General features: G+C 45.1%; 1 protein-coding gene across 2 annotated transcripts; it reads left to right on the top strand.

Moving 5' to 3' along the window:
• The first annotated feature begins 1,337 nt into the window (after nucleotides 1–1,337).
• plppr3b (phospholipid phosphatase related 3b) lies at nucleotides 1,338–19,784 on the top strand. Of its 2 annotated transcripts, none has more exons than XM_021603481.3 (8): nucleotides 1,338–1,777; nucleotides 5,868–5,974; nucleotides 6,456–6,641; nucleotides 7,033–7,162; nucleotides 7,446–7,641; nucleotides 8,541–8,598; nucleotides 15,874–16,047; nucleotides 17,255–19,784. In XM_021603481.3, the coding sequence occupies exons 2-8, from the start codon at nucleotides 5,891–5,893 to the stop codon at nucleotides 18,674–18,676; spliced, it is 2,250 nt and encodes a 749-aa protein (XP_021459156.2). In that variant the 5' UTR covers nucleotides 1,338–1,777; nucleotides 5,868–5,890; the 3' UTR covers nucleotides 18,677–19,784. The 2 variants fall into 2 exon arrangements, with proteins under 2 accessions (XP_021459156.2, XP_021459157.2); XM_021603482.3 differs by having other exon boundaries at nucleotides 1,377–1,909.
• The last annotated feature ends 7,835 nt before the right edge of the window (nucleotides 19,785–27,619 follow it).

Here is a 27,619-nt window from a genome sequence, read left to right as displayed (position 1 = left end):
TAAATGCTTAACCCAACGACTGCTGGTAGGCTCTGTGTAGTGCTCTTGCAAAGTTTTAAATAATAAATAGACTAAATAGTAAATAGACTATTGGTCCAAAGAGGAATGTATCTGGTGTGAAGAGTAAGAGGGCTTGCCCAGCCTAGCAGCAGTAGTTAATGGCCCAGTGTTTGGTTGGATGAGACTAAACGGCTGGATGGAGCTCATTCATTAGCTGTCTGCCTCGCAGGTGGCCCTGGTGTGTGTGTGTGTGTGTGTGTGTGTGTGTGTGTGTGTGTGTGTGTGTGTGTGTGTGCGCGTGGATACTGGCCCTGGTGTGTGTGTTCATGGGAGTCCGACTGCAAGAGGTTTCCCTTGGGGGTCCACGACGACCAACCGGTGACCGATGTCAATTAAAAATCCCCTTCATTAAGTGAGACGAGATCCTCTGGCTTGGAATGATGACACTTAAACAACCGCCGCCATTCCCCACTCACTGTTGCACATTTCCCTGTCTGCATTGAGCGTGGGTGTCAGTGCAGATATGAGGCTTTTCACACTGGCAGGCAGAGTGGAGCGACGCATTGGCTCACACCACCCGCCGTGACATTTTGGATCAATTTCCGGGTCCTGCTCACACAGTTGCTTTACAATGTGGTGCCATTGCTGCTCGGTGGAAATACTTGCTCGTGTAGCACTGCGTTATGCTGAGTTTCCGGACATGTATATTATTAGTCATTTATGCCCGTGAGACTCCATCGGCTCCCTCCTGTTGTAACGCTAAACTTGCCAGGGTCAAACGTGCACAGAGATTATGTTCTTAAAGATAGGTGTGCTCAAAGGGTATAGCCTACTGATCCATTTTATAATAGCTGTAGCCTATGATAAGGACTATGGGGGATGTGTTGCAGGCACAGGCAGTGTCTAGGCTGCAATGCTGGTATATCATATTGTCCCCAAATAAAACCCGCAGAAAATCCTGCAAGACAGAGGCAAGAGGTGTAGGGCTAAGGCAAGCACCGCCGACTCTCCCGTGGACAATGCTGTGTGGCATGCATGTGGTGCAGATTAGGAGGATCGTTTTTCGTTGAAAGGCAGTGAGTGCGTGTCTGCTGCAATTACCTGATTGGTGGGAGAATCTCTAAAAATGGACGTGCTGCACATATGCATGTTCGTGGTCCCAAACAAAGACTCCTTGAAGTTATTCTGGTGTAAAACTACAGCGCGGAGCAATCAAAAGAACATGAGGGAGAGAGAGTATGCATGAGGGCAGACTGACACTATGTGTCCCTAAAATGATGGTGGGGGAAGAAGCCGTCTTTCTCTCACATTGGCTGTAACACACACGCACACGAACTACACAAAAGGCTACGCACTTCACAAAAGGCTACACACTCACACCCCTCCCCGCTTCTTCTGCTCTCATATTCTTTTTGCAGTAGCCTATGATGCATCATTGACAGCCCCCCGTTCCCCCATGACGGAATACTAGGGCTGTAAATAGACAGGTTATCAATTATTATCTGTCATCTATCTAGCCAAGGTCAGGAGCAAGACCACAGTATCCGAGGCAACCTTTTGAACCAGGAGCGGTGCAAGGCATTTCTCGCTGAATCGCCAGTGTTGCCCAATTCAAAAGCCCCCTGAGGCCGGGGGAATCGTGCATTTTCACTCCACCAGAGCTGCACCCACTACACGCTTTCTTCGGGATCGCTCCGTGTGAAACGCGAGCAGAAAAAAAAGAAAGTGAAATGGAACTGAGTGGCTGTGAGAAACGTTGACATTATTTCCACTTGCGGTGCGTAAAGGGGGAACAGCGGCAGTAGTAGCCTAGTCTTAACCATCACGTTTATTCCTCGTGCTATATCTAATCAATTAACTTTAGCTGATTTTCAATTCATTATTTGTATTTAGGCTACGTAGAGCCTAGGTGAGTTTTGGTGTTTATTATTCTCTTACAAGGATTGTATGCTTTAAATGTGTGTGTTTTTTAAACTTGATGTCTGATATGCATAGACTAGGCTAATTGATCGAATTAATTGTAGCTCTTTCACTGTGTGCATGTAAAGCAACCATCATAAAAGATCATGGTATTTTCAGCCATGTGCTGTTTATAGTCATATGGGTAGCCTGCCCTAGTGATTCATATAAAATGTGATTCCCATATGGATTTGAGGTATAGGCTATTGCCTCACTCACCAGACAGCACGGTTTTGTCGTTGTGCCCATGTAACCGCCGTTAATTGTTGGTGTCCTGACGCTTAGCATACATTAAAATATAAAAATCAATGCAGCGGTTTTTATCTCTGGATTTCTGTCAATTGATAAGCACCGCACGTTGTATGGCAGCTCTACACCTAGGAGCTAATGCTTGGAATTTGTTTTATTGTTGCACCAACTATGCTCATGTCTGCCTGTGTGTGTGTGTGTGTGTGTGTGTCTGTATCTACCTACTTACAGTACATACCTACCATAGTTGTATAGCTAAGTTAATTAAGTTGCATTACTGTAGAAGCGTTATTTGTTTGTTTTGGAATTGAATCCTCTTTATCAGTCTGATCCTGCCTTAGTTATACACTGCCACTCTTATCCCTGCAATCAATAATAAGTTGTGAGGAGGTCCTGTGGATGTCCCGAAATGGTCGCCTAAAGTCGTCATGGTCCCCTGGTTTTTTGTCTAGTTCCCAGTTTGTCCCGGGACGTTTTTTTAGGACATTCTTGTGACATTGTGTCATGGTCCCCTGGAGGTTTAATCTAGTTCCTGGTTTGTCCCGAGGACGTTCTTTGGACGTTGTGTCATAGTCTCCTAGAGGTTTTGTCTTGTTCCCGGTTTGTCCCGAGGATGTTCTTGGGATGTTGTGTCATAGTATCCTGGAGGTTTTGTCTTGTCCCGGGGCGTCCCGAGGACATTGTGTCTTGGTCCTCTGGAGTTTTTTGTCTAGTTACCAGGTTTGTCCTGGGGACGTCACCTGATGGTCTCATAAACAGCAGCATTGTATTTTTATTCATACAGTTTTAAGATGTAACATGTCCTCAGCTGGGATTTGAACTCAAAATCTCTTGGTTCATAGCATTCCGATAATCCTTCTTCTCCACCATGTCTGTATCAGTGACTGATTTAGACAAAACCTCCAGGGGACCATGACACAACGTCCCAAGAACATCCTGAAAATGTCTTCGGGGAAATCCTCGAGACAAACTGGAAACTATAATTAAAATCCCCCTTGGGACCATCACGAGATGTCCTAAAGACTAGTAAAATGAACATCCTGAGAATGTCCTAAAATGATCCTGACATGGTCCTCAGTGATGTCCTAGGAACTTAAAGGGAACTAGACAAAGGTCCCAAGGAGAACGTTCCCTTGGGATCGTCATGCGATGTTCTTAGAATGTTCTCAGAACGTCAGAGGGATAACGTTGCACCGAAACCCTTAAGGGACCTGATGGAAACGTGGTTGAATGTCCTCAGAATGTCTCTGGTTTGTTGGGATTAAAATTGGTGAGTTACAGGGTACCTCAACCAACTGTTATGTTGAAGGTGGGTGGAACCGTCTCCAAAACATATTCTTTTAGCAATACATAAACATCGAACATCATTCAAATGTTTTGAAGCTTGCTTTTAATAAGATGTTGGAACCCCTGATTTCGGCCTCCTCCTAAAGGAGTCTCCAACTTTGTATAGAATAGTGTTGTTTTGCTCTGGAGCAAGGACAGCATTGCCCACAACACTCCACACAAACAATGTGAAGGAATTGTGTAAAAAAAAAATCTTGCTTTTTGTATTAGACTGAGGGACCATTTTGACTCCCACTTGAAAGCAACAATAGCCCCAGGGAAGACAGCTGTGATCTGCCATTTTCTAATCCGTCTTGTTTAATTGAAAGACTCCCCATTAAAACCCTCTCGCTGACTGTCAAACAGGTTTTCTGACCACAGACATACACAGACCTCAGTTTGTTTGAGGCACTGTCTACACCCCCTTCCTCTCCTCTCCACGCACACACACACACACACACACACACACACACACACACACACACACACACACACACACACACCTCTCGCTCTCTCGCTCTCTCCCTCTTTTAAGGAAAATCTGGCTCCTCTAGATAAACATGTCTTTTCCCCAATGAAAGATGAGCACTCTGTTGGCATTTTACCTCCCTCACTCTAGGGTTGTCTTGTCAAGTATCTTGGCACTTGTATTTTCCCTACACAAACAGCAAGCATCTATATGCTCAGGGAAGCACTTTCTTTTTGAGGGATTATGTAACACATTTATGCACCACACATAACAGCTGCATTACTGCTACACTATGTCAATTGCAAGTTGGTATCACCGCATACCCTATTTCAACCTGTAGATGTTGATGTAAGCTGACATAAGCAGTTGTAAATGTTTGTACAGTGCATGGTGTTATAAATCAGTCATCAATGTCTTATTTATATATATATATATATATATATATATATATATATATATATATATATATATATATATCGAGAGAGAGAGAGAGAGAGCCTTATTTATTTTGTATTTTGTTTTCCTCCATATTGTACATATTCTGATTCCTAAATATCAAAATCCGTCAGACCTCAACAGGGGTCTAATGTCAAGATGAGATGCACCTATATATGTCATATGTATCAATCTACACAACAGATGGTGTGGGACATGGACTTATCCCCACATTGCACTGCTGTTGAGGTATGAAAACCTCAGACACATTTGAACATTCTCTTGGCAAAACAAAATAAGAAAATGAGAACCTCACTGTCACATTTTTGCTATTCTTCAGTACCTACATTAAGACGGCTAGCAATACCTTTCCAGAAACGTCTAGAACCTGATCTCATCGCCTGCTGGTTAGAATAATTAGCTGCTAGCAGAGAAGGCTAACAGTTAGTACCACTGTACCCATGGAGAGAGTCTGTTCCAGGCTTGGCTGTATGCTCGGAATGCTAGCGAGACTGGCTGTGTGTGTGGTTGGCCAAAGTCAGCACTAGTTAGTTACTTTGGCATCATCCTCTCTGTAGGTATGGGTTTTCAGCACTAGTTGGCCTCCCGAGTAGCGCAGCGGTCTAAGGCATTGCATCGCAGTGCAAGAGGTGTCACTATAGTACCTGGTTCGAATCCAGGCTGTATCACATCCGGCCGTGATTGGGAGTCCCATAGGGCGGCACACAATTGGCCCAGCGTCGTCCGGGTTTGGCCAGTGTAGGCCATCATTGTAAATACACATTTGTTCATAATTGACTTGCCTAGTTAAATAAAGGTTTTTAAAAAAAATAATTTAAAAAATAACAATTCTGTGCCAGAATAGGCCTATCAAGGTTTTGTATGTGTGGGCTATAATAATGAAGGAACCACTTTCAATGTGTGTCCACTCACTGGCAAATTTGGCATACACAAGTTGGCCTACCATGCCTGTAAACCATATGCTAAAGCAATGGAATCAGGAAAATAGATTAGCAGTTCGGGTCCTCGAAGGCCGCTGGTTGTCCTGCTGGTTTTTGGCTTTTAACCTGTGACTGATTTCTACCTGGAACAAGGTGTGTGCTCTCTCCAGGAAACCAGTAACATGAATTTATCAATTAAATGCCAAAGAGAAACAAAAAACAGCAATACTGCAGAACATGAGGGCCTGAGTTGTGCTCCCCAGGAGTTTTAAAATGTCATTCATTATCATGGACAGCCATGTGTTTTACCATTGCATTTGACTACATGGCATTCAGAGCTCTTAGCAATTTTAATGGAATAAATGCATTCATTATTTAAATTGAATCCATTTTAATATAGTCTATTAAAATAGCTAAGAAACGACCCTGAGCTCATTCAGTACTATCATTTTTTGTTGTTGTTAAACTTCAACTATCTGTTCTTTCAGGTTTGTCCACATCAGACGTCACAATGATGACTCCAAGAGACCCAAAGCCCAAGAAGAAACCGCCGAAAGACAGCTTGACTCTGTTGCCATGCTTTTATTTTGTAGAGGTGGGTAGAAAGATCAGCGTTATGATACAAAAGAAACGGGGAACTTCGACATGTTACCATGATAAATCTTTGGTTGTGTCTGATTGATTGACTGAACGAATGAACGAACAGACAAATGAATGAACCAACTAACAAACACATATTGATTAACTCCATCAGAATATATTTGTCTGGCGCTCTGCGTTTCTCTCCCTCTCTGTGTCTTCTGGTTTGTCATTATCATGGGTGGATACATTTGGGTCAATACGCTGAAGCTGAGGACGAACTGCTTTCCTTTTAAGGTCACATGTCATTATTCTAAACGATCTGAACCTCATCTATTCAAGTATCTAGTTAGTCTATTTAGGGGAACCCTTCTGGTTCAAGACGCGAAACCTCTATATAGTTATCTTTAAGGTCGGAGTTAGTGGTAGTAAGTATAATGACAAGTCTGACAGCAACCTTTCACCTACACTTGCACTTCCTGTTTCCTGTTTCCCAGCTGCCCATTGTGGCTTCTTCTATGGTGTCGCTCTACTTCCTGGAGCTGACGGACCTGCTCCAGCCTGCCCAGGTAGGCTTCCGTTGCCATGACCGCATGCTGAGCATGCCCTACGTTGACGGTGGAGATGAGCTCATCCCTCTACTCATGCTGCTCAGCTTGGCCTTCGCTGGCCCCGCCGCTTCGGTGAGTACACCCCTCTGAACACACTTGCACTCGTGCAGAGACACACACACACACACACACACACACACAAACACACAATGCTGCTCTGCCTGCATATGTACCCATCTAAACACTCTCACACATGGCCTATGTGAAACACTATGTATAATTAAGCCATTAGACACTCAAACTATATGGTGAAAAACATTCAGACAAAGTATAGTTGTCAAATATATAGGATTACATTCAAATCAGACCATATAACATGGGACCAAGTTCACACATACCACATACAACAATCTAATACACAAATAGCCCAGTCTCTGAGATGGTGTTCAACACAATGAGCAAGTCCAAATGTATTGATTAGTGCTGCCGTATCTCTGATTGTGTGATCTTGTTGTCTGGTCAGATCATGATGGGCGAGGGCCTGGTCTACTTCATGCAGTCACGCCTTAAGATCCGCCCCGGGGTGGAGGGCAGCATCAACGCCGGCGGGTGCAACTTCAACTCCTTCCTTCGGCGAACGGTGCGCTTCGTAGGTATGGTTCCACACTGTGGAGGAATGTCGCTTGTTCAGGGATATCTCCAGTGTGACAATGACTCCCTCTCGCTCGTTCTTTCTTGTTTTCACTACTCTCTCTTTCAACTCCCGTCACTCCTCCGCTCCCTCCTCTTTCTCTCAATCTCCCCGTATTTCTCTTCACATCACCACATACCCCTCTCTCTGTATTTCCGCTCTCCCTCTTCCTCCCTCTCTTTTCCTCTCATTCACCGTCCTCTCTTTTCACTCCCCTTTTTCTCTCTCGCCCTCTGTCTCTCCAGGTGTCCATGTGTTTGGGTTGTGTGCCACGGCTCTAATGACTGATGTGATTCAGTTGGCCACAGGTTATCACACTCCCTTCTTCCTGACTGTGTGCAAGCCCAACTACACACAGCCAGGGGTGGCCTGTGATAAAAACCCCTACATCACCAAGGACATCTGCTCCGGTCACGACCAGCACGCCATCGTCTCTGCCAGGTATAGCTACATGACATGACATAACATAACCACCTGACCCAGGAAGGATTAAGGTTCTGTTACAGTATCCATACTAGAATACCAGTTTGAATTAAGCAATTGTTTTTGGCATTCATTGTTAGTAGTATGCTCGTCTGGATAATGGAACATAGCTTTTGTGTGTCCTCGTCTCTGTGTATCACTCATGCCGGAAGTCCCGATCAAAAAGACAGAGTGGTTCAAAGGCTCTCACTGAGGCAATATAAACACTGTAAAGGGGAAAAAATGCATTGAGAAAAATGAATGATAGATATGAATTTAATGGTTTTTTAAGGAAATTATGTATTAAGTATTGGAATGCAGCCTTGGACAGAACATTGTATATACTCTGGCAGAGGATGAGTCTCAATACTCATGAAAAGCCTACTTTTCTTGTTTTCTTCCTCTCTGGACCACTGATCTGAACCAACTGGCTAGGTGAAATCCAAGACAAGTTTTCTGTTCCTCCATTTTGCTTCCAGATAATCCATCTCATCCAGTCTTAGATATACTAAGTGATCAGGAATTGGTGTTAGTAAGGAAGCCATTTTGGGGTGTTTCAACACAGATTCACAGATCAGTCATAGACAGATAAACAAGGATGTTTCAACACTGTACACTTAGACAGATACAGCACACCTTGACAACATCACCATAACAACAATAACACGCATTGTAGCAATGTGTAGGTGTGATCTTTATTTCACACTAGCACTGTTTTCTCCCCTTTCACATTGTGATCAAAGCTGTGGGACATATGGTGTCTGTCTGTCTGTCTGTCTGTCTGTCTGTCTGTCTGTATGTCTGTCTGTCTGTCTGTCTGTCTGTCTGCTGCTCTTGCATTTCATCTCGCCACAAACACATTTTCTCTTTCTCGTCAGGAAAACCTTTCCCTCCCAGCACGCAACCCTGTCTGCCTTTGCTGCTGTGTACATATCAGTAAGTACACCTCCTGCAACAAATGCACTGTATGAAGTGTCACTGGATAGGTTTCCATCCATTGGCAACATATTTTCAAGCCAGTAATCAAACTCTGCACAAAAACGATGCATTTTCCCACCAGATATGGGTTTCCTTCAAATTGACTTGTTGCGGATAAAAGGATGTCCGTGATGACGTTGTGCACATAAACATTGATTTTGCAGTTAAGTTCCCATGTATCGAATTTTAAAAAACAACAACAACCTAAGTGGGTTTCCAGCGCATTTTCAAATGTACTGATGGTTTTGTCACAGAAATGTTTTGCGCTATATAGCGAGTGTGCCCACTCTGGTCTTGGCACATGCACTCAAGCCAACAGCTCACAGATACAGTGTGGGCACTCTGAGTAGGTTACCGACAGTACATGATGATATTATTATGGACAAAAGAGCAAGATCGTTTGTATTTGTCAAACGGCAGCCAAGCTTCTATCATCATGTCACCAGAATAAGACCCTCTGTATTTATTGGAAAGGAGCATCAAGATCACCACCCTGTGAAGTTCATCATCATTTAAAAAATATCTGTAGCCTAATAAACAGCATTCTTTCCTGAGTTGTAGTGGGAGGACCACAGAACATATCATCGCGTGACTCCAAGTTTACTTTGATATGATGGTTATTACGTACACTCAGTGGCAAGTTGATTAGGCACACCCAACTATTGTTTAATTCATTTTTTAAATTTCACCTTTATTTAACCAGGTAAGCTTGTTGAGAACAAGTTCTCATTTACAACTGCGACCTGGCCAAGATAAAGCAAAGCAGTGCGACAGAAACAATAACACAGAGTTATACATGGAATAAACAAGCGTACAGTCAATAACACAATAGAGAAAAAATAAATTCTATATACAGTGTGTGCAAACGGCAAGGAGGTAAGGCAATAAATAGGCCATAGTAGCAAAGTAATTACAATTTAGCAGATTAACACTGGAGTGATAGATGAGCAGATGATGGTGTGTAAGTAGTGATACTGGTGAGCAAAAGAGCAGCAAGGTAAATAAAAAACAATATGGGGATGAGGTAGGTAGATTGGGTGGACTATTTACAGATGGACTATGTACAGCTGCAGCAATCGGTTAGCTGCTCAGATAGCTGATGTTTAAAGTTAGTGAGGGAAATGTAAGTCTCCAGCTTTTGCAATTTGTTCCAGTCACTGGCAGCAGAGAACTGGAAGGAAAGGCAGCCAAAGGAGGTGTTGGCTTTGGGGATGACCAGTGAGATATACCTGCTGGAGCGCGGGCTACGGGTGGGTGTTGTTATCATGATCAGTAAGCTGAGATAAGCCAGTGGGTCTGGCGACAAATATGTAGCGAGGGCCAGCCGACTTGAACATACAGGTCGCAGTGGTGGGTGGTATAAGGCACTTTGGTAACAAAACGGATGACACTGTGATAGACTACATCCAATTTGCTGAGTAGAGTATTGGAAGCTATTTTGTAGATGACATCGCCGAGGATCGGTAGGATAGTCAGTTTTACTAGGGTAAGTTTGGCGGCTTGAGTGAAGGAGGCTTTGTTGCGGAATAGAAAGCCGATTCTAGATTTGATTTTGGATTGGAGATGTTTAATATGAGTCTGGAAGGAGAGTTTACTGTCTAGCCAGACACCTAGGTATTTGTAGTTGTCCACATATTCTAGGTCCGAACCGTCCAGAGTAGTGATGCTAGTCGGGCGGGCGGGTGCGGGCAGCGAACGGTTGAAAAGCATGCATTTGGTTTTGTTAGCGTTTAAGAGCAGTTGGAGGCCACAGAAGGAGTGTTGTATGGCATTGAAGCTTGTTTGGAGGTTAGTTAACACAGTGTCCAAAGAAGGGCCAGATGTATACAGAACGGTGTCGTCTGGGTAGAGGTGGATCAGGGAATCACCAGCTAGCTGCAAGAGCGACATCGTTGATATATACAGAGAAAAGAGTCGGCCCGAGAATTGAACCCTGTGGTACCCCCATAGAGACTGCCAGAGGTCCCGACAACAGGCCCTTCGATTTTACACAATGACCTCTGTCTACGAAGTAGTTGGTGAACCAGGCGAGGCAGTCATTTGTGAAACCAAGGCTATTGAGTCTGCCGATAAGAATGCGGTGATTGACAGAGTTGAAAGCATTGGCCAGGTCGATAACGACGGATGCACAGTACTGTCTTTTATCGATGGCGTTTATGATATCGTTTAGTACCTTGAGCATGGCTGAAGTGCACCCGTGACAGCTCGGAAACCGGATTGCACAGCGGAGAAGGTACGGTGGGATTCAAAATGATCAGTGATCTGTTTATTAACTTGGCTTTCAAAGACTTTAGAAAGGCAGGGCAGGATGGATATAGGTCTGTAACAGTTAGGGTCTAGAGTGTCACCCCCTTTGAAGAGGGGGATGACCGCGTCAGCTCTCCAATCTTTAGGGATCTCGGACGAAACGAAAGAGAGGTTGAACAGACTGGTAATAGGGGTTGCAACAATGGTGGTGGATCATTTTTAGAAAGAAAGGTTCCAGATTGTCTAGCCCAGCTGATTTTTACGGCTCCAGGTTTTGCAGCTCTTTCAGAACATCTGTGATCTGGATTTGGGTGAAGGAGAAGCTGGGGAGGCTCGGGCAAGTAGCTGCGAGGGGTGCGGAGCTGTTGGCTGGGATTGGGGTAGCCAGGAGGAAAGCATGGCCATCCGTAGAGAAATGTTTATTGAAATTTTCGATTATCATGGATTTATCGGTGGTGACCGTGTCGCCTAGCCTCAGTGCAGTGGGCAGCTGGGAGGAGGTGCTCTTGTTCTCCATGGACTTTACAGTGTCCCAAAATCTTTTGGAGTTAGAGCTACAGGATGCAAATTTATATTTGAGAAAGCTATCCTTTGCTTTCCTGACTGACTGTGTGTATTGGTTCCTGACTTCCCTGAACAGTTGCATATCGTGGGGACTATTCGATGCTATTGCAGTCCGCAACAGGATGTTTTTGTGCTGGTCAAGGTCTGGAGTGAACCAAGGGCTATATCTGTTCTTAGTTCTACATTTGTTGAAAGGGGCATGCTTATTTAAGATGGTGAGGAAATTACTTTTAAAGAACAACCAGGCATCCTTGAATGACGGGATGAGGTCAATATCCTTCCAGGATATCTGGGCCAGGTCGATTAGAAAGGCCTGCTCGCAGAAGTGTTTTAGGGAGCGTTTGACGGTGATGAGGGGTGGTCGTTTGACCGCGGACCCATAGCAGATGCAGGCAATGAGGCAGTGATCACTGAGATCCTGATTGAAAACAGCAGAGGTGTATTTGGAGGGCAAGTTGGTCAGGATAATATCTATGAGGGGGCCCATGTTTACGGATTTAGGGTTGTACCTGGTGGGTTCCTTGATAATTTGTGTGAGATTGAGGGCATCTAGTTTAGATTGTAGGACTGCTGGGGTGTGAAGCATATCCTAGTTTAGGCCACCTAACAGAACAAACTCTGAAGATAGATGGGGGGCAATCTATTCACAAATGGTGTCCAGGGCACAGCTGGGAGTGGAGGGGGGTCTATAACAGGCGGCAACAGTGAGAGACTTATTTCTGGAGAGATTCATTTTTTAAATGAGAAGCTCGAACTGTTTGGGCATAGACCTGGAAAGTATGACAGAACTTTGCAAGCTATCTCTGCAGTAGATTGCAACTCCTCCCCCTTTGGCAGTTCTATCTTGACGGAAAATGTTGTAGTTGGGTATGGAAATCTCAGAATTTTTGGTGGCCTTCCTTAGCCAGGATTCAGACAATGCAAGGACATCAGGGTTCGCGCTAAAGCGGTGAGTAAAACAAACTTAGGGAGGAGGCTTCTGATGTTAACATGCGTGAAACAAAGGCTTTTTCGATTACAGAAGTGAACAAATGAGAGTGCCTGGGTTAGCCTCCACATCACCTGAGGAACTGAGGAGGAGTAGGATGAGGGTACGGCTAAAGGCTAGCAAAACTGGTCGTCTAGTGTGTTGGGGACAGAGAATAATAGGAGCAGATTTCTGGGCGTGGTAGAATAGATTCAGGGCATAATGTGCAGACAGGGGTTTGGTGGGTTGCGGTAAGCCCAGGCACTGAGTGATGATAAGAGAGGTTGCATCTCTGAACACGCTGGTTATACTGGGTGAGGTCACCGCATGTGTGGGAGGTGGGACAAAGGAGGTATCTAAGGAATGTACAGTGGGACTAGGGGCTCCGCAGTAAACTAAAACAATGATAATTATCCTAAGCAACAGTATACAAGGCATATTGACATTTGAGAGAGACATAAATTGAGGCATAAAGCAATCACAGGTGTTGATTGGGAGAGTTAGCTAAGTCAAAAATGGGTAAGACAACATCAGCTAATCAGCTAAGACAACATCAACAGGTAAAGGCCGCTAGCAGTGGCTAACGATGACTAAATAGCTAGTAACTTAGCTAATTGGCTGGCTACCTTCTGATGAAAGTTTTGGCTATAGGGTCTAAAAAAAATAGCGGATTTGTGTCACATTGAGGGAGGCGGTTTACCGGAAGGTATATTTAATAAATAAATGGAAAACGCGATTGAAAATAAATTGGAATATATACAAAAAGGACGAAAAATACAAAAAGTAAATGAGAGGACAACAAACCACGTCTGCACTGCTACGCCATCTTCGATATACAGAAGGTAGCAGGTCAGACCCCCTTTGCCTCCAGAACAGCCTGAATTCTTCAGGACATGGGAACATTACTCAATTGGAATCAAGTAACCTAACATGTGCCAGGAAAAACATTCCTTACATCATTACACAACCCGGCACTAGCCTGTACTGTTGACTGGATTTGCTTACGCCAAATCCTGACTCTGCCATCAGCATGACGCAACAGGAACTGGGATTCATCAGACCACTCCTCAATTGTCCAGTGTTGATGATCACGTGCTCACTGGAGCCGCTTCTTCTTGTTTTTAAGTGATAGGAGTGGAACCTGGTGTGGTTGTCCGCTGCAATAGCCGATCCATGACAAGGACTGACAAAATGTGCGTTCTGAGATGCAGTTTATTGCCTTTTTCAGCGAGCTGTTTTTGCCCACAGGACTGCCGCTGACTGGATGTTTATTGTTTGTCGCACCATTCTCTGTAAACCCTAAATACTGCCGTGTGTGAAAAGCCCAGGATTCCAGCCTTTTCTGAGATACTGGAACCAGCACCCATGGCACGGACGATCATACCACGCTCAAAGACACTTAGGTCACTCGTTTTGCCCATTTAACATTCAATCGAACAGCAACTGGATGCCTCAATGCCTGTGTACCTGCTTTACATAGCAAGCCACTGCCACGTGACTCACTGTCTGTAGGGGTACCTAATATACCTAATAAACTGTCCACTGAGTATACAAAACATTAAGAACACCTGCTCTTTCCATGACATAGACGGACCGGGTGAATCCAGGTGAAAGCTATTTTCTTTTTTTTAATTTTACCCCTTTTTCTCCCCAATTTCGTGGTATCCAATTGTTTTTAGTAGCTACTATCTTGTCTCATCGCAACAACTCTCGCATGGGCTCGAGAGAGACGAAGGTTGAAAGTCATGCGTCCTCCGATACACAACCCAACCAAGCCGCACTACTTCTTAACACAGCGCTCATCCAACCCGGAAGCCAGCCGCACCAATGTGTCGGAGGAAACACTGTGCACCTGGAAACCTTGGTTAGCGCGCACTGCGCCCGGCCCGCCACAGGAGTCACTGGTGCGCGATGAGACAAGGACATCCCTACCGGCCAAGCCCTCCCTAACCCGGTACGATGCTAGGCCAATTGTGCGTCGCCCCACGGACCTCCCGGTCACGGCTGGTTACGACAGAGCCTGGGCACGAACCCAGAGTCTCTGATGGCACAGCTGGCGCTGCAGTATTAACCACTGCGCCACCTGGGAGGCGAAAGCTATTTTCAATCAGTGTAGATAAAGGGGAGGAGACAGGTTAAATAAGGATTTTTAAGCCTTGAAACAATTGAGACATGGATTGTGTATGTGTGCCATTCAGAGGGGCGGCAGGGTAGCCTAGTGGTTAGAGCGTTGGACTAGTAACTGGAAGGTTGCAAGTTCAAACCCCCGAGCTGAAAAGAGGGTTTGGGGGGTTTGTTCTGCCCCTGAACAAGCAGTTAACCCACTGTTCCTAGGCCGTCATTGAAAATAAGAATTTGTTCTTAACTGACTTTCCTAGTTAAATAAAGGTTAAAAAATAAATAAAGAGGGTGAATGGGCAAGACAAAAGATGTGCCTTTGAACGAGGTATGCTAGTAGGTGCCAGGCGCTCACTGCAACGGTGCTGGGTTTTTCAAATCCAGCCAACTTGACACAACTTTGGGAAGCATTGGAGTCAACATGGGCCAGCATCCCTGTGAAAGGCTTCCAATGCCATAATACATTTTACAGACACAAAAAGATCCCACTTTGTCGAGCGTATTTGGTTTTTGTCGAAATTATGGAACGTTTTTTATCCAACATGTACTAAACCTGGTTAGGGACCATATTACATGTTACAGTGGACACACCAATTAAAGAGGCAGCATTGACATTCATGTAAACAAAAGCATCCAGAGAGTTCATAGCACGGTTAGAGTGTATTGCTAGGGCCAGGTGAAATTTTATGTGGCAGTGTTTCTCATAGGCCCCTAAGACTCAAATGAAAAAGTGCCTGTCGCTTTAAGTCAATTTATAAACAAAAACTGTGACTAAACATGATTGGCTAGTTTTATTGATTAAACATGTCGAAAATGCTGTCATGGTAAGGAAGGATCCACCCCAGATTTTGGCTTTTTTTTTGTGTTGTTCAGTGGCTGACCAAGTACAATAGCAGATTGATTAGCCACAAATTGGGGAATTGTGTGCTAATATTGTTTGAGAATAAAGTGGAATTGTAACCAAAGTATTCACACCAGATTCTCAATGTACAAATCCCTTGCGCAAATCTGTCCCGACTATTTATTTTAAGTAAGAGCTTATTGTATTGTGCCATGCTGGCCTTTCCCCCATATATATATATTTGATGGCTTAAATTGAAATGTTTGCCTCAAACCGTTTAAAATATTATCATCAAGCTTAAAATATGTGGATTGAATTAAGGGAAAACATGTACAAGGCATTTTTGGTTAATAAATAGCTCATGAACTTAATGGTTTAGAACCCGTTTCTGAGCAGGAATAAAACGTATCATATACATAGAAGAATGGAATGTATTTGAGTTTTTCTGTTATAATATATCTCACCGTGTATTTTCTCAATTTCTCTCTACTTGCAGATGTACTTCAACTCAACCATCTCAGACAGCACCAAGCTGCTGAAGCCAGTGTTGGTGTTTGCGTTTGCCATCGTGGCGGCGCTAACCGGCCTCACCCAGATCACCCAGTACCGCAGCCACCCCATTGACGTCTACGTGGGCTTCCTCATAGGGGCCGGCATCGCTGCTTACCTGGTAAGACCTAACTTCCAATGACATCTATCTTGACTTGTGACATTTATTTGACAGTGATGATGCATATTAATCTTTATTTCTTTTTTTATCTGCAGGATTGACAGGTGGTTAAAACATTTAGGAACATGACATTTAAGGATTCTGTCAAAGCGCATTTAAAAAGGGCTATTCGTGCGCGCATACATTTCTGAAAGGGACAGTACCATTCAAAAGTTTGGACACACCTACTCATTTTCTTTATTTTTAATATTTTCTACATTGTACAATAATAGTGAAGACATCAAAACTATGAAATAACTTATATGGAATCATGTAGTAACCAAAAAAATTGTTAATCAAATATTTGATGTATTTGCGAAGGGAGTCTACCGACTACTTCCTGTAGTAGCCAAAACGATTCTGCAATTTGATTTCAGGCGAGCACTGGAGAGGAAAGTGTTATTCACTAGACAGTGATGTAGAATTTCAGCTGATCAAACTGCACTGCATACCATCTCTCCCTCCCCCACTTAAACGGCTTACCTGCAGTTTAGTGCTAGGCTCTTTGATATCTCCAGATTGCTGCTCTTATTGAAGTTTTTCACACTCCTCCCTCTCTCATTTGCTTTCCGCTTTCACACGACTATCTGTCCTCAGGGAGGGATGGAGTTCACTTTCATGCCCATCATTTCATTCCCTCTCTCTCTCTCTCTCTCTCTCTCTCTCTCTCTCTCTCTCTCTCTCTTTTATATATATATATATAGATATATATATATTAATATATATATATATCTCCCTCTCTCTCCATTTTAGACACTCTTTTTCCATCCTTCGTCTGAATGGGGATTATTTGAACAGATTCTGGAATTGTCTTTCTTTGACATTCTGTCTGTCTATGGTGGGGCCTACTCTACATACCCATTTGTCTTATCATGCTCTCTCATTCGTATGTCATTTTTTCTCAGAGCTCTTTTCTGTCTCATATCTCTTCCCTTCTCTCATTTCCTCTTGGTCCCTATGTTCTCTCACTCTTATCGGAGATAGCGAGCGGTGGTTAGAGCTAGCTCGTCAGTTCTGTTTAAGTCGGCTTCCTCTGGAGTGTAAAGCACAGGGCAATAAACCAGGCAGACGAATGATAGTGAATGATAATGACTTTCCACAGGACTATTATGCCGAGTAGCTGTGGAGGGATTTCAGGCGACCAAGGCCTTCTCTTCTTCTCTTCCAGGCTTTCCATGCCGTTGGCAACTTCAGGTCCTCCGACGACATCATCATCAAGCCAGCTCCGCCCCCCCAGAAGGAGGACGCCCTGCGAGCGCTGACCCAACGGGGCCACGACTCGGTCTACAACAAAGGTGTCGCCTCAGCATCGGAGAGCGCCGACGAGATCGCCGCGCCGCCCTCCCTGGACCGGCTGGAGGGCATGGGTCGGCCACTACAGCGCGAGAAAGCCTCTATCGGGAGCTTGAAAAGGGCCAGTGTGGACGTGGAGCTCCTGGCGCCCCGCAGCCCCATGGGCCAGCAGACCATGGTGACCTTCAGCAACACGCTGCCCAGATCTAGCATGAACGCTAACGGGGGCCTGGGCGCTAACGGGGGCCCAGAGGAGTCCATGATGCCTACTCAACCCGTACAAAGGAGGCTCAAGGCTGTGCAAGTGCCCATGGACCCCATGCGCTCACAGCAGTTGGTGACGGAGTGGAAGCAGAAGTCCATGGAGATGCGGGGTCTGAGCCTTAGGGATGAAGCCGAGCGAGATGCCAGTGAGGAGGGCTCCGAAGGGGGGGAGGAAGGGTCCGAGGACGGGGGGCCACAGGCCCCGCTCTATCCATCTATGGTGCAGTCCAACAGGGGAGCTTCTGCCGGCCCAATCCCCGTCAGTGTGGGGCCTCCAGGTAGTGCCAGGGTGGTGGCAACTCCTAGACCCCCCCACATCCCCGAGGCGGGTCCCCCGCCAGTGTCGCCCAAAAGCGCACTAACCCGCGCCAAGTGGCTGTCCATCACAGAGAAGAGCGGTGGTGGCGGGTCGATTCGCGGGGCACCCAACCAGCCGCGCATCATGCAGGTGATCGCCATGTCCAAGCAGCAGGGTCTCCTCCCTTCCTCCTCCTCAGGGGGCACGCCCAAGTCCTCCGAGACCACCTCCACCTCCTCCTGCACCTCCTCTACGGCCAGTGCTGATTCGCCCCACTACCGCCCGCCCTCAGAGGCCCAGCGTGATTCGGCCATCATCACCGTAGACGCCCACGCCCCCCACCACCCGGTGGTGCACGGTGGCCCGCCCCCCTGCTCGGGCAACGGGAACCCCTGGGAGTGGAGGGGCGCGTCCAACGGCAGCGACCCTCGAGACTCCTACGAGCTCAACGACCTGAACCGCGGCGACAGCGTTGGTGCTCGCGGCAGCACTGGCAGCTTCCGGCCACACCAGACCATCTCGCCGTGCTCCTCCACCGGCGACGGAGACCCAGAGATGCTTCCCCCTCTGCCCCTCCCCCACGCGGAGGTCCCCCACGACGGGAGAAGCCGGGAGTCCACCTTACGACGCAAGACTGCACTAGTCCTCCTGGAGAGGGACATTCAATTTCAAAACAAGAGTGAGCAGGAGAACTACTATAAAAAAATACAGGGTGGCCGGAGGTATAAGGATTAGTCACTAACTAACTGATAAGCCTTACAGTCAAACCACAAAACAGCACAAAACCTGGACTGACAAGCTGGGCTCTGCTATTACGCATCTCTCGGACTTTGTGTGTTATCAAAGGAGCTGTGCAAAACTGTTGTAGGCTACTACGATGTATGCTAGACGGAGGGAAACATCTCGAGTTGCTGTGTGACCCTGAGGTATTTTCAGGAGCACATAGACATTTTTCAAAGGTTCAAATCAGAAGCACACCACCCCGCAACACAAACCCCCAAAAAAGACAATGTATTAAAGCTCCGTCTACTGAGCCGAACCAGGCAGTTTTGTTACATTTCTTTATTGACCCCATCTTCCTTTCAATGTTTCCCCTGTTATGACCACTCGATGGGCTGATTGTCTAGTGTTGGAATGGCATCTACTGTATGTTGTGTTCTCTCCTGTGTTAGTGCTTGATTGCTAATGTGTAGATTCTGAGCATGTATGTCTGGGTGTTTTTGTGTGTTTGGGTCAGTGGGTCAGGTGCTTGTGTGTATGGGTGTGTGGGTATGTGTTGAAGAAGAAGTGTGCTTTCAACAAAAAAAAAGATGTTATTCTGCGGCAGAATGTTCGGAGGGCCCCTGATGGTGCCCATTCTCGACAAAGTTCAGACCTTGAACTTAACTTCAAAATGAAGAACAACAACAAAATGTAACATCAACTTCCTTCTTTTAGTGGAGAATACCACGAGGACTGAATGGCTGTAAAAATCGTGCAAAGGAGTGCTTTTCAATTTCAACATTTCCATATGGATGTTACTTTTGAGACAGCGACGGGAGTACCCCTTGACTTAAAGCATTAACCGTGTGTATTTTTTGGGCTGGACACGGTATAAGAGAAACCACAATAGGAAAAGTGACATCAGTCATTTGATCAAAGCAATAGAGGCAGTATGTGTAAAATAGAATGGGTTATTTTGAAGGTTTCTTTTTTCTGATCGTTGAAAGTGAACATGTATACAAATCAGCATACTCCTGCGGATGGACTACTGCATGTATGTGGCTGTCAGGTTGGAAATACTACTTTGTCAGTAAACAAGAACAACAAAAAAAAAAATTAAAAGTTGTCGTTAGTAACTGAACTGTGAGGTACCAGTGTGGCAAATGTTGCATATCTGAGACTTTATTGTCCACCAAAGCCCTTCAACTTACAATCAGAAGATGTGTCAATTCCTCACAACAGCTTTAGAATATGCTGTATTTTGGCTTCTTTCAAAGCGCGTTCTAGTGCTGCGCACGATAATTCCAGCCGTGTGCCTTTTTAAAGGGAATTTACCCACTGTTAAGGAGATCGCATTCATGGTAAATGCTGCAGCTCAAACGTAAATTCGACACACGCCTAAACAAGTGCAATGCATTTGTTGTCAATGCATTTCGAGTTGAATCCTGGCCTTAGTGTGTCGACTAAATCATTTCATTCAGCAAATTATGACCCAAACAAACCCATTCCTTTTTTGTTTGTTTTTATTTTTTAGCCCTTTTTCTCCCCAATTTCGTGGGTTCCATTTGGTAGTTACAGTCTTGTCTCATTGCTGCAACTCCCGTACGGACTCGGGAGAGAGGCGAAGGTCGAGAGCTGTGCTTCCTCCGAAACACGACCCAGCCAAGCAGCACTGCTTCTTGGCACAATACCCACTTAACCCAGAAGCCAGCCGCACCAATGTGTCGGAGGAAACACTGTACACCTGGCGACCGTGTCAACATGCACTGCGCCCAGGCCCGCCACAGGAGTCGCTAGTGCGCGATGGGGCAAGGACATGCCTGCCGGCCTAACCCGGACGACATGGGCCAATTGTGCGCCGCCCCATGGGTCTCCCGGGCGCGGCCGGCTGAGACAAGGCCTGGACTCAAACTCAGAATCTCTAGTGGCACTAGAGATACCCCGAGTCCCTGGTTTGAGTAGCACCCTGAGTTGTCCCCTAAAAATACTGGAGAAGCACTCATTTGCTGGATTACCGTGCGAGTTGGGGTTCACTAGCTAGGCGATCAGGCTGGTGTCAGGGAGATGGAGAGAGAGAAGGCAGCCCCAGGCACCAAGCAGATTGCTGTGGATGATGTCCACAGCCACTGGGGGTCTAAATTAGCACCAAAACGCCTGCGGGTATACACTGACTATGATTTATTACTGAGGAATATGCTAAACAGACACACAGGCATGTACGCTCACACACAGACACACACACACACACACACACACGTGTTCACATGAATGTCTCCACTCACAAAGGGACACATGCATAGCTACATACAGTACTACAGGAATTCACTTCATTAACCAAATGGGATCATTGCGAAACACAGCGTTGCATCTTCTCTGTTTAATAAATGAAGCTTAACTATGTTTTGCAGGCATTTTAATGAGTCAATTCTCAGGGCAAATTGTGTAGTCTCCAAATCATTACTTTCCCTAATCCGTCTCTTTTAGTCTGTTAACTTCTTCTCTCGTGCGGAGTTGAAACGATGCTCTTAAATTGAGGTGCCGGAATAGAGATCTGCATGCCCCATGAGGTGACTGGTTAAACTCGCCAATTAAAGGGAGATTAAAGGGAGCCAGAGATATGAAAAGATGTTGCCAAACATGAACTGCAGAATCCTAGATAGTCTCAAGGGTGGAGTTTTTAACCCCCCCAGAAATGGTCTGCTATCCACCATCTGAAGCCCTGCCTATTTAACACATGCTCCACCAAAACAGGTTATCTCAACCCGCAGAGAGGCCCTTTAATTGATCGTGTTAATAATACATGCTCAATTGATTGAGGATGGGAGTTAACTTCTTGCTTATTGTGAATGGTCTTTGTTGTCGTGGAAAGATGAATAATGCAAGGATAGAAGTGGGCAGAATAGTTGCCCTATCGGATGGTTAAAGAGCGTCCATGCCCCGATGGTATCCTTGACGATGCACACGGAACCTTGTGTCCCACACCTGGGGCCTCATTATGCAGTTACCAGGGCAACGTGTAGGAGAAACACACTCCCCCCCTCCCTTCTTCCTCCTACTCTCCTTCTCTTTATCTCTCTATCCTTCTCCCTCTATCTTTCATCGCACGCATGCACGCACACACACACACACACACATAGGAGACTGGAGACAGGCTTACTACCAGTCAATTTCAGATCAGCATAATTCTGCATTAATGTACACCTAGGGTCAGCATCCACTTGGTGACGACCGTTTGATTTGATTTTGCTGCCAGACAGATAGGAACTTGCTGTAGATTTGGAGTGCAAAGTAGATTTTTTTCTGTACACTGCAATGTAACCCGAATTCAGGCTTGCATTTTTAAGCTTTTTCGTTAGGATAGATCAATTCCAGCTTTGAGCTTCAATGAAAATTCATATCCTCAGTGCTTGAATTTTTCAGATCGTCTGATACAAAAACACTTATCTCTAACGATTTCATCCAGCAATATCTGATCAAGCAGAGGCTTCCTATGCCGTCTGATTAAAAGCCAGATCAGATAGACACGCACTATTAAAATATGTAATTGCAAAGGCATTGTGATTACACGATTGTGGAAGAGACCTGGTACAGTGTAATTTAATCCAAGTTATTAACATGAAGAAAGTAGCAGGCAATGATGATTTATTCAATCTAAGAGTCAACAGCCGAAGCCTGAGGATGATGAAAAATGTGAGTAATATCAGCCATCTGGTAAGGGGAGGTGTTTTTGGTCTCAGTATCTCTTTAACAACCAGACTAAAGACACAAAAAGCGACTTGCGTTCAGCCTCTACATGCAGTGCCTAATGGAAACTTTTCCTCGGCTGGTTTGCATTGAACTTTTGGTAGTTTCAACACCCCACCTACACACCCACACACACGCCGCAAGGGGGAGAGACGGCGGTCAGCACCCTGTGATATACATTTGTTTCTTTATTTCCTGGAGGCGAGCACAGCCCAGGCTGTTGCTATGGCGACAGGGGCTCTGCAATGTGCGCTTGGAGTGTGAATCAATTTATCATTTTAATGAGGAGTGTGTGTGTGTACTGTGTGAGTGTTTGTGTGTGAGTGAGAGAGAGAGGGCGGGAGCAGCAGAGGACGGGTCAAAAGGTGCACATGAGACAGGCATTCAATTCATTTGATTTTTCTGGCATTTCATGAAAGAATGCATTTGAATGAATCTCTTACCGTTTTCTTGTCTGTGCTTCTGAATACACTGACAGGCCTTCATCAAAATCTTATTTCAAGCATAACATTACACGCTTTGAGTAGTTTGCACATCAATAAGGTGACAATTGATGTAATCTGAGCGGAGAGCCAAATATCTGTGATACAGTACCTTTGGCAATAATATGTTTGGTAAACGTGTTAAACAAACAGTGCAGGACAGGACTGCAGGGAAGGCAGGAAGAGAGTGAGGCAGGGCAGGAGAATGGAGCGATTTCAGTGCCAAGAGTTCCATAATTGTTCATTTGTGTCAGGATATTGAATTTGAATGTAATGTTTTTGAATATGTAATGCACAAATTTAATCATTTAATTCAGAAATGTAACTTGTATTTCATGATTTTAGACTAAATTGAGTGACTATTGCATTCCATTTTTAAATTAAATTAAATTGAAATGTTTTAATTAAATTAAATTGAATATTCAAATAGAATATTTATGTATTCAGTTTGTATATGATAGATATTGCATTCATTGTCTGCATCAAGTTTACAAAATATAATTTTAAGTTTTCAGTTGCATATATTCAACTTCTCAGATGCATTCAGATTCAGTTTTCAAATTAAGTTCTCTAAATTCAGATTCAAAGATAAGATTCAAAGATGCATTCAGATTCAATGATAAGAAGGCTGTTCCTAACCAATTGTATTTTTTCGTTTGTTTCTTTGCGTTGTTTGTAACTTATTATTTTTTGACTTATTTTGTACATAATGTTGCTGCTACCGTCTCTTATGACTGAAAATAACTTCTGGACATCAGAACAGCGATTACTCACCACGAACTGCAGAATCCTTTTTTTCCTTTAATGAGTCCGACGAGCCCGACCTGAATGACATACTGCTTTTCCGGGAACAGGCCCAGATCCCCGTCATTTACGTGAAGAGAAGGCGTAGAAAAAAGGTCCAGAGGTCGAGCTGCCTTCTGAGAATTCTTAGGCAATCGAATAAACCCCCACTGCCTTCCGTTCTGCTCGCAAACATGCCATTTTTGAATGACGACATTATCAACATACAGCTGGCTGGTTATACGCTGTGTCGGCAGGATAGAACAGCGGTGTCTAGTAAGACGAGGGGTGGCGGACAATGTATTTTTGTAAATAACAGCTGGTGCATGATATCTAAGGAAATCTCAAGGTTTTACCTTCCTGAGGTGGAGTATCTCATGATAAGCTGTAGACCACACTATGTACCTAGAGTTTTCATCTGTATTTTCGTAGCTGTCTACATACCACCACAGACTAATGCTGGCACTATCAGCATGTTAAATGTGCAACCAGAGGGGGAAAAAACTCTGTAATACCAACATGTTTTAAGCAGACCACAATAGTTTCTGTGCCCAAGAACACTAAGGTAACATAAATGACTACAGACCCATAGCACTCACGTCTGTAGCCATGAAGTGGTTTGAAAGGCTGGTCATGGCTCACATCAGCATCATTATCCCAGAAACCCTAGACCCAATCCAATTTGCATACCGCCCCAACAGATCCACAGACGATGGAATCTCTATTGCACTCCACACTACCCTTTCCCACCTGCACAAAAGGAACACCTACAGTGCCTTGCGAAAGTATTCGGCCCCCTTGAACTTTGCAACCTTTTGCCACATTTCAGGCTTCAAACATAAAGATATAAAACTGTATTTTTTTGTGAAGAATCACCAACAAGTGGGACACAATCATGAAGTGGAACGACATTTATTGGATATTTCAAACTTTTTTAACAAATCAAAAACTGAAAAATTGGGCGTGCAAAATTATTCAGCCCCTTTACTTTCAGTGCAGCAAACTCTCTCCAGAAGTTCAGTGAGGATCTCCGAATGATCCAATGTTGACCTAAATGACTAATGATGATAAATACAATCCACCTGTGTGTAATCAAGTCTCCGTATAAATGCACCTGCACTGTGATAGTCTCAGAGGTCCGTTAAAAGCGCAGAGAGCATCATGAAGAACAAGGAACACACCAGGCAGGTCCGAGATACTGTTGTGAAGAAGTGTAAAGCCGGATTTGGATACAAAAAGATTTCCCAAGCTTTAAACATCCCAAGGAGCACTGTGCAAGCGATAATATTGAAATGGAAGGAGTATCAGACCACTGCAAATCTACCAAGACCTGGCCGTCCCTCTAAACTTTCAGCTCATACAAGGAGAAGACTGATCAGAGATGCAGCCAAGAGGCCCATGATCACTCTGGATGAACTGCAGAGATCTACAGCTGAGGTGGGAGACTCTGTCCATAGGACAACAATCAGTCGTATATTGCACAAATCTGGCCTTTATGGAAGAGTGGCAAGAAGAAAGCCAATTCTTAAAGATATCCATAAAAAGTGTTGTTTAAAGTTTGCCACAAGCCACCTGGGAGACACACCAAACATGTGGCAGAAGGTGCTCTGGTCAGATTAAACCAAAATTGAATTTTTTGGCAACAATGCAAAACGTTATGTTTGGCGTAAAAGCAACACAGCTGAACACACCATCCCCACTGTCAAACATGGTGGTGGCAGCATCATGGTTTGGGCCTGCTTTTCTTCAGCAGGGACAGGGAAGATGGTTAAAATTGATGGGAAGATGGATGGAGCCAAATACAGGACCATTCTGGAAGAAAACCTGATGGAGTCTGCAAAAGACCTGAGACTGGGACGGAGATTTGTCTTCCAACAAGACAATGATCCAAAACATAAAGCAAAATCTACAATGGAATGGTTCAAAAATAAACATATCCAGGTGTTAGAATGGCCAAGTCAAAGTCCAGACCTGAATCCAATCGAGAATCTGTGGAAAGAACTGAAAACTGCTGTTCACAAATGCTCTCCATCCAACCTCACTGAGCTCGAGCTGTTTTGCAAGGAGGAATGGGAAAAAAATTCAGTCTCTCGATGTGCAAAACTGATAGAGACATACCCCAAGCGACTTACAGCTGTAATCGCAGCAAAAGGTGGCACTACAAAGTATTAACTTAAGGGGGCTGAATAATTTTGCACGCCCAATTTTTCAGTTTTTGATTTGTTAAAAAAGTTTGAAATATCCAATAAATGTCATTCCACTTCATGATTGTGTCCCACTTGTTGTTGATTCTTCACAAAAAAATACAGTTGTATATCTTTATGTTTGAAGCCTGAAATGTGGCAAAAGGTCGCAAAGTTCAAGGGGGCCGAATACTTTCGCAAGGCACTGTATGTGAGAATGCTATTCATTGACTAGAGCGCAGTGTTGAACACAAGCTAATCAATAAGCAAAGGACCTTGGGACTAAACACCTCCCTCTGCAACTTGATCCTGGACTTCCTGACGGGCCGCCCCCACGTGGTAAGGGTAGGTAACAACTTATCCACATCGCAGTGCTAGCGGTACCACCAGAGATTCTGGGTTCGAGCCCAGGCTCTGTCGTAGCCGGCTGCGACCGGAATGTCCATGGGGCAACGCACAATTGGCCCAGCGTCGTTCGGGTTAGGGAGGGTTTGGCCGGCAGTTCTAATCGCGCACTAGCAACTCCTGTGGCTGGCCGGGCGCAGTGCATGCTAACCAGGTCGCCAGGTGTACAGTGTTTCCTCCGACACATTGGTGCGGCTGGCTTCCGGGTTGGATGTGCATTGTGTCAAGAAGCAGTGCGGCTAGGTTGGGTTGTGTTTCGGAGGACGCATGGCTCTCGACCTTCGCCTCTCTCTCGAGTCTGTACGGGAGTTGCAGCGATGAGACAAGACTGTAACTACTACCAATTGGATACCACGAAATTGGGGAGAAAAAACAACAACACATCGCCACACTGATCCTCAACACGAGGGCCCCTCAGGGGTGCGAGCTCAGTCCCCTCCTGTACTCCCTGTTCACTCATGACTGCACGGCCAGGCACGACTAAAACAACATCATTAAGTTTGCTGATGACACAACAGAGGTAGGCCTGATCACCGACAACGACTAGACAGCCTATAGAGAGGAGGTCAGAGACCTGGCCGTGTGGTGCCAGGACAAAAACCTCTCCCTCAATGTGATCAAGACAAAGGAGATGATTGTGGACTACAGGAAAATTAGGACCGAGCACTCCCCCATTCTCATCGATGGGGGCTGTAGTGGAGGTTGAGAGCTTCAAGTTCCTTGGTGTCCACATCACCAACAAACTAACATGGTCCAAGCACATCAAGACAGTCGTGAAGAGGGCATGACAAAACCTATTACCCATCAGGAGACTGAAAAGATTTGGCATCGGTCCTCAAAAGATTCTACAGCTGCACCATCGGGACTGACTGGTAGCATCACTGCAATGTATGGCAACTGCTCGGCCTCCGATCGCAAGGCACTACAGAGGGTAGTACTGGCGTTTGGCCCAGTACATCACTGGGGTCAAGCTTCCTGCCATCCAGGATTTATATACCAGGCGGTGTCAGAGAAAGGCCCTAAAAGTTTTCAAAGACTCCAGCCACCTTAGTCATAGACTGTTCTCTCTGCTACCACACGGGAAGCGATACCGGAGCACCAAGTCTAGGTCCAAGAGACTTCTAAACAACTTCTACCCCCAAGCCATAAGACTCCTGGCTACCCAGATTATTTGCATTGCCCCCCCCCCCCCCCTTTTACACCGCTGCTACTCTCTGTTGTCATCATCTATGCATAGTCACTTTAATAACTCTACTTACATGTACATATTACCTCAATTACCTTGATTAACCGGTGCCCCCGCACATTGACTCTGTAACGGTACCCCCCTGTATATAATCTCGCTATTGTTATTTTACTGCTGTTCTTTAATTACTTGT

Source organism: Oncorhynchus mykiss, chromosome 5, assembly GCF_057628025.1.
Source record: "Oncorhynchus mykiss isolate SJ-2025 chromosome 5, ASM5762802v1, whole genome shotgun sequence".
NCBI lineage: Eukaryota > Metazoa > Chordata > Actinopteri > Salmoniformes > Salmonidae > Oncorhynchus > Oncorhynchus mykiss.
Note: the sequence above shows the minus strand (reverse complement) of the source record. Positions and strands in the feature narration are given on the sequence as shown.

Bases quoted from the DNA above. Each gene is read 5' to 3' on its own strand.
- plppr3b (XM_021603481.3), top strand. From the start codon at position 5,891: ATGATGACTCCAAGAGACCCAAAGCCCAAGAAGAAACCGCCGAAAGAC. The intron at 7,163-7,445 runs GTATGGTTCCAC...CTGTCTCTCCAG, and splicing joins GCGAACGGTGCGCTTCGTAG to GTGTCCATGTGTTTGGGTTG. The intron at 16,048-17,254 runs GTAAGACCTAAC...CTTCTCTTCCAG, and splicing joins CCGGCATCGCTGCTTACCTG to GCTTTCCATGCCGTTGGCAA.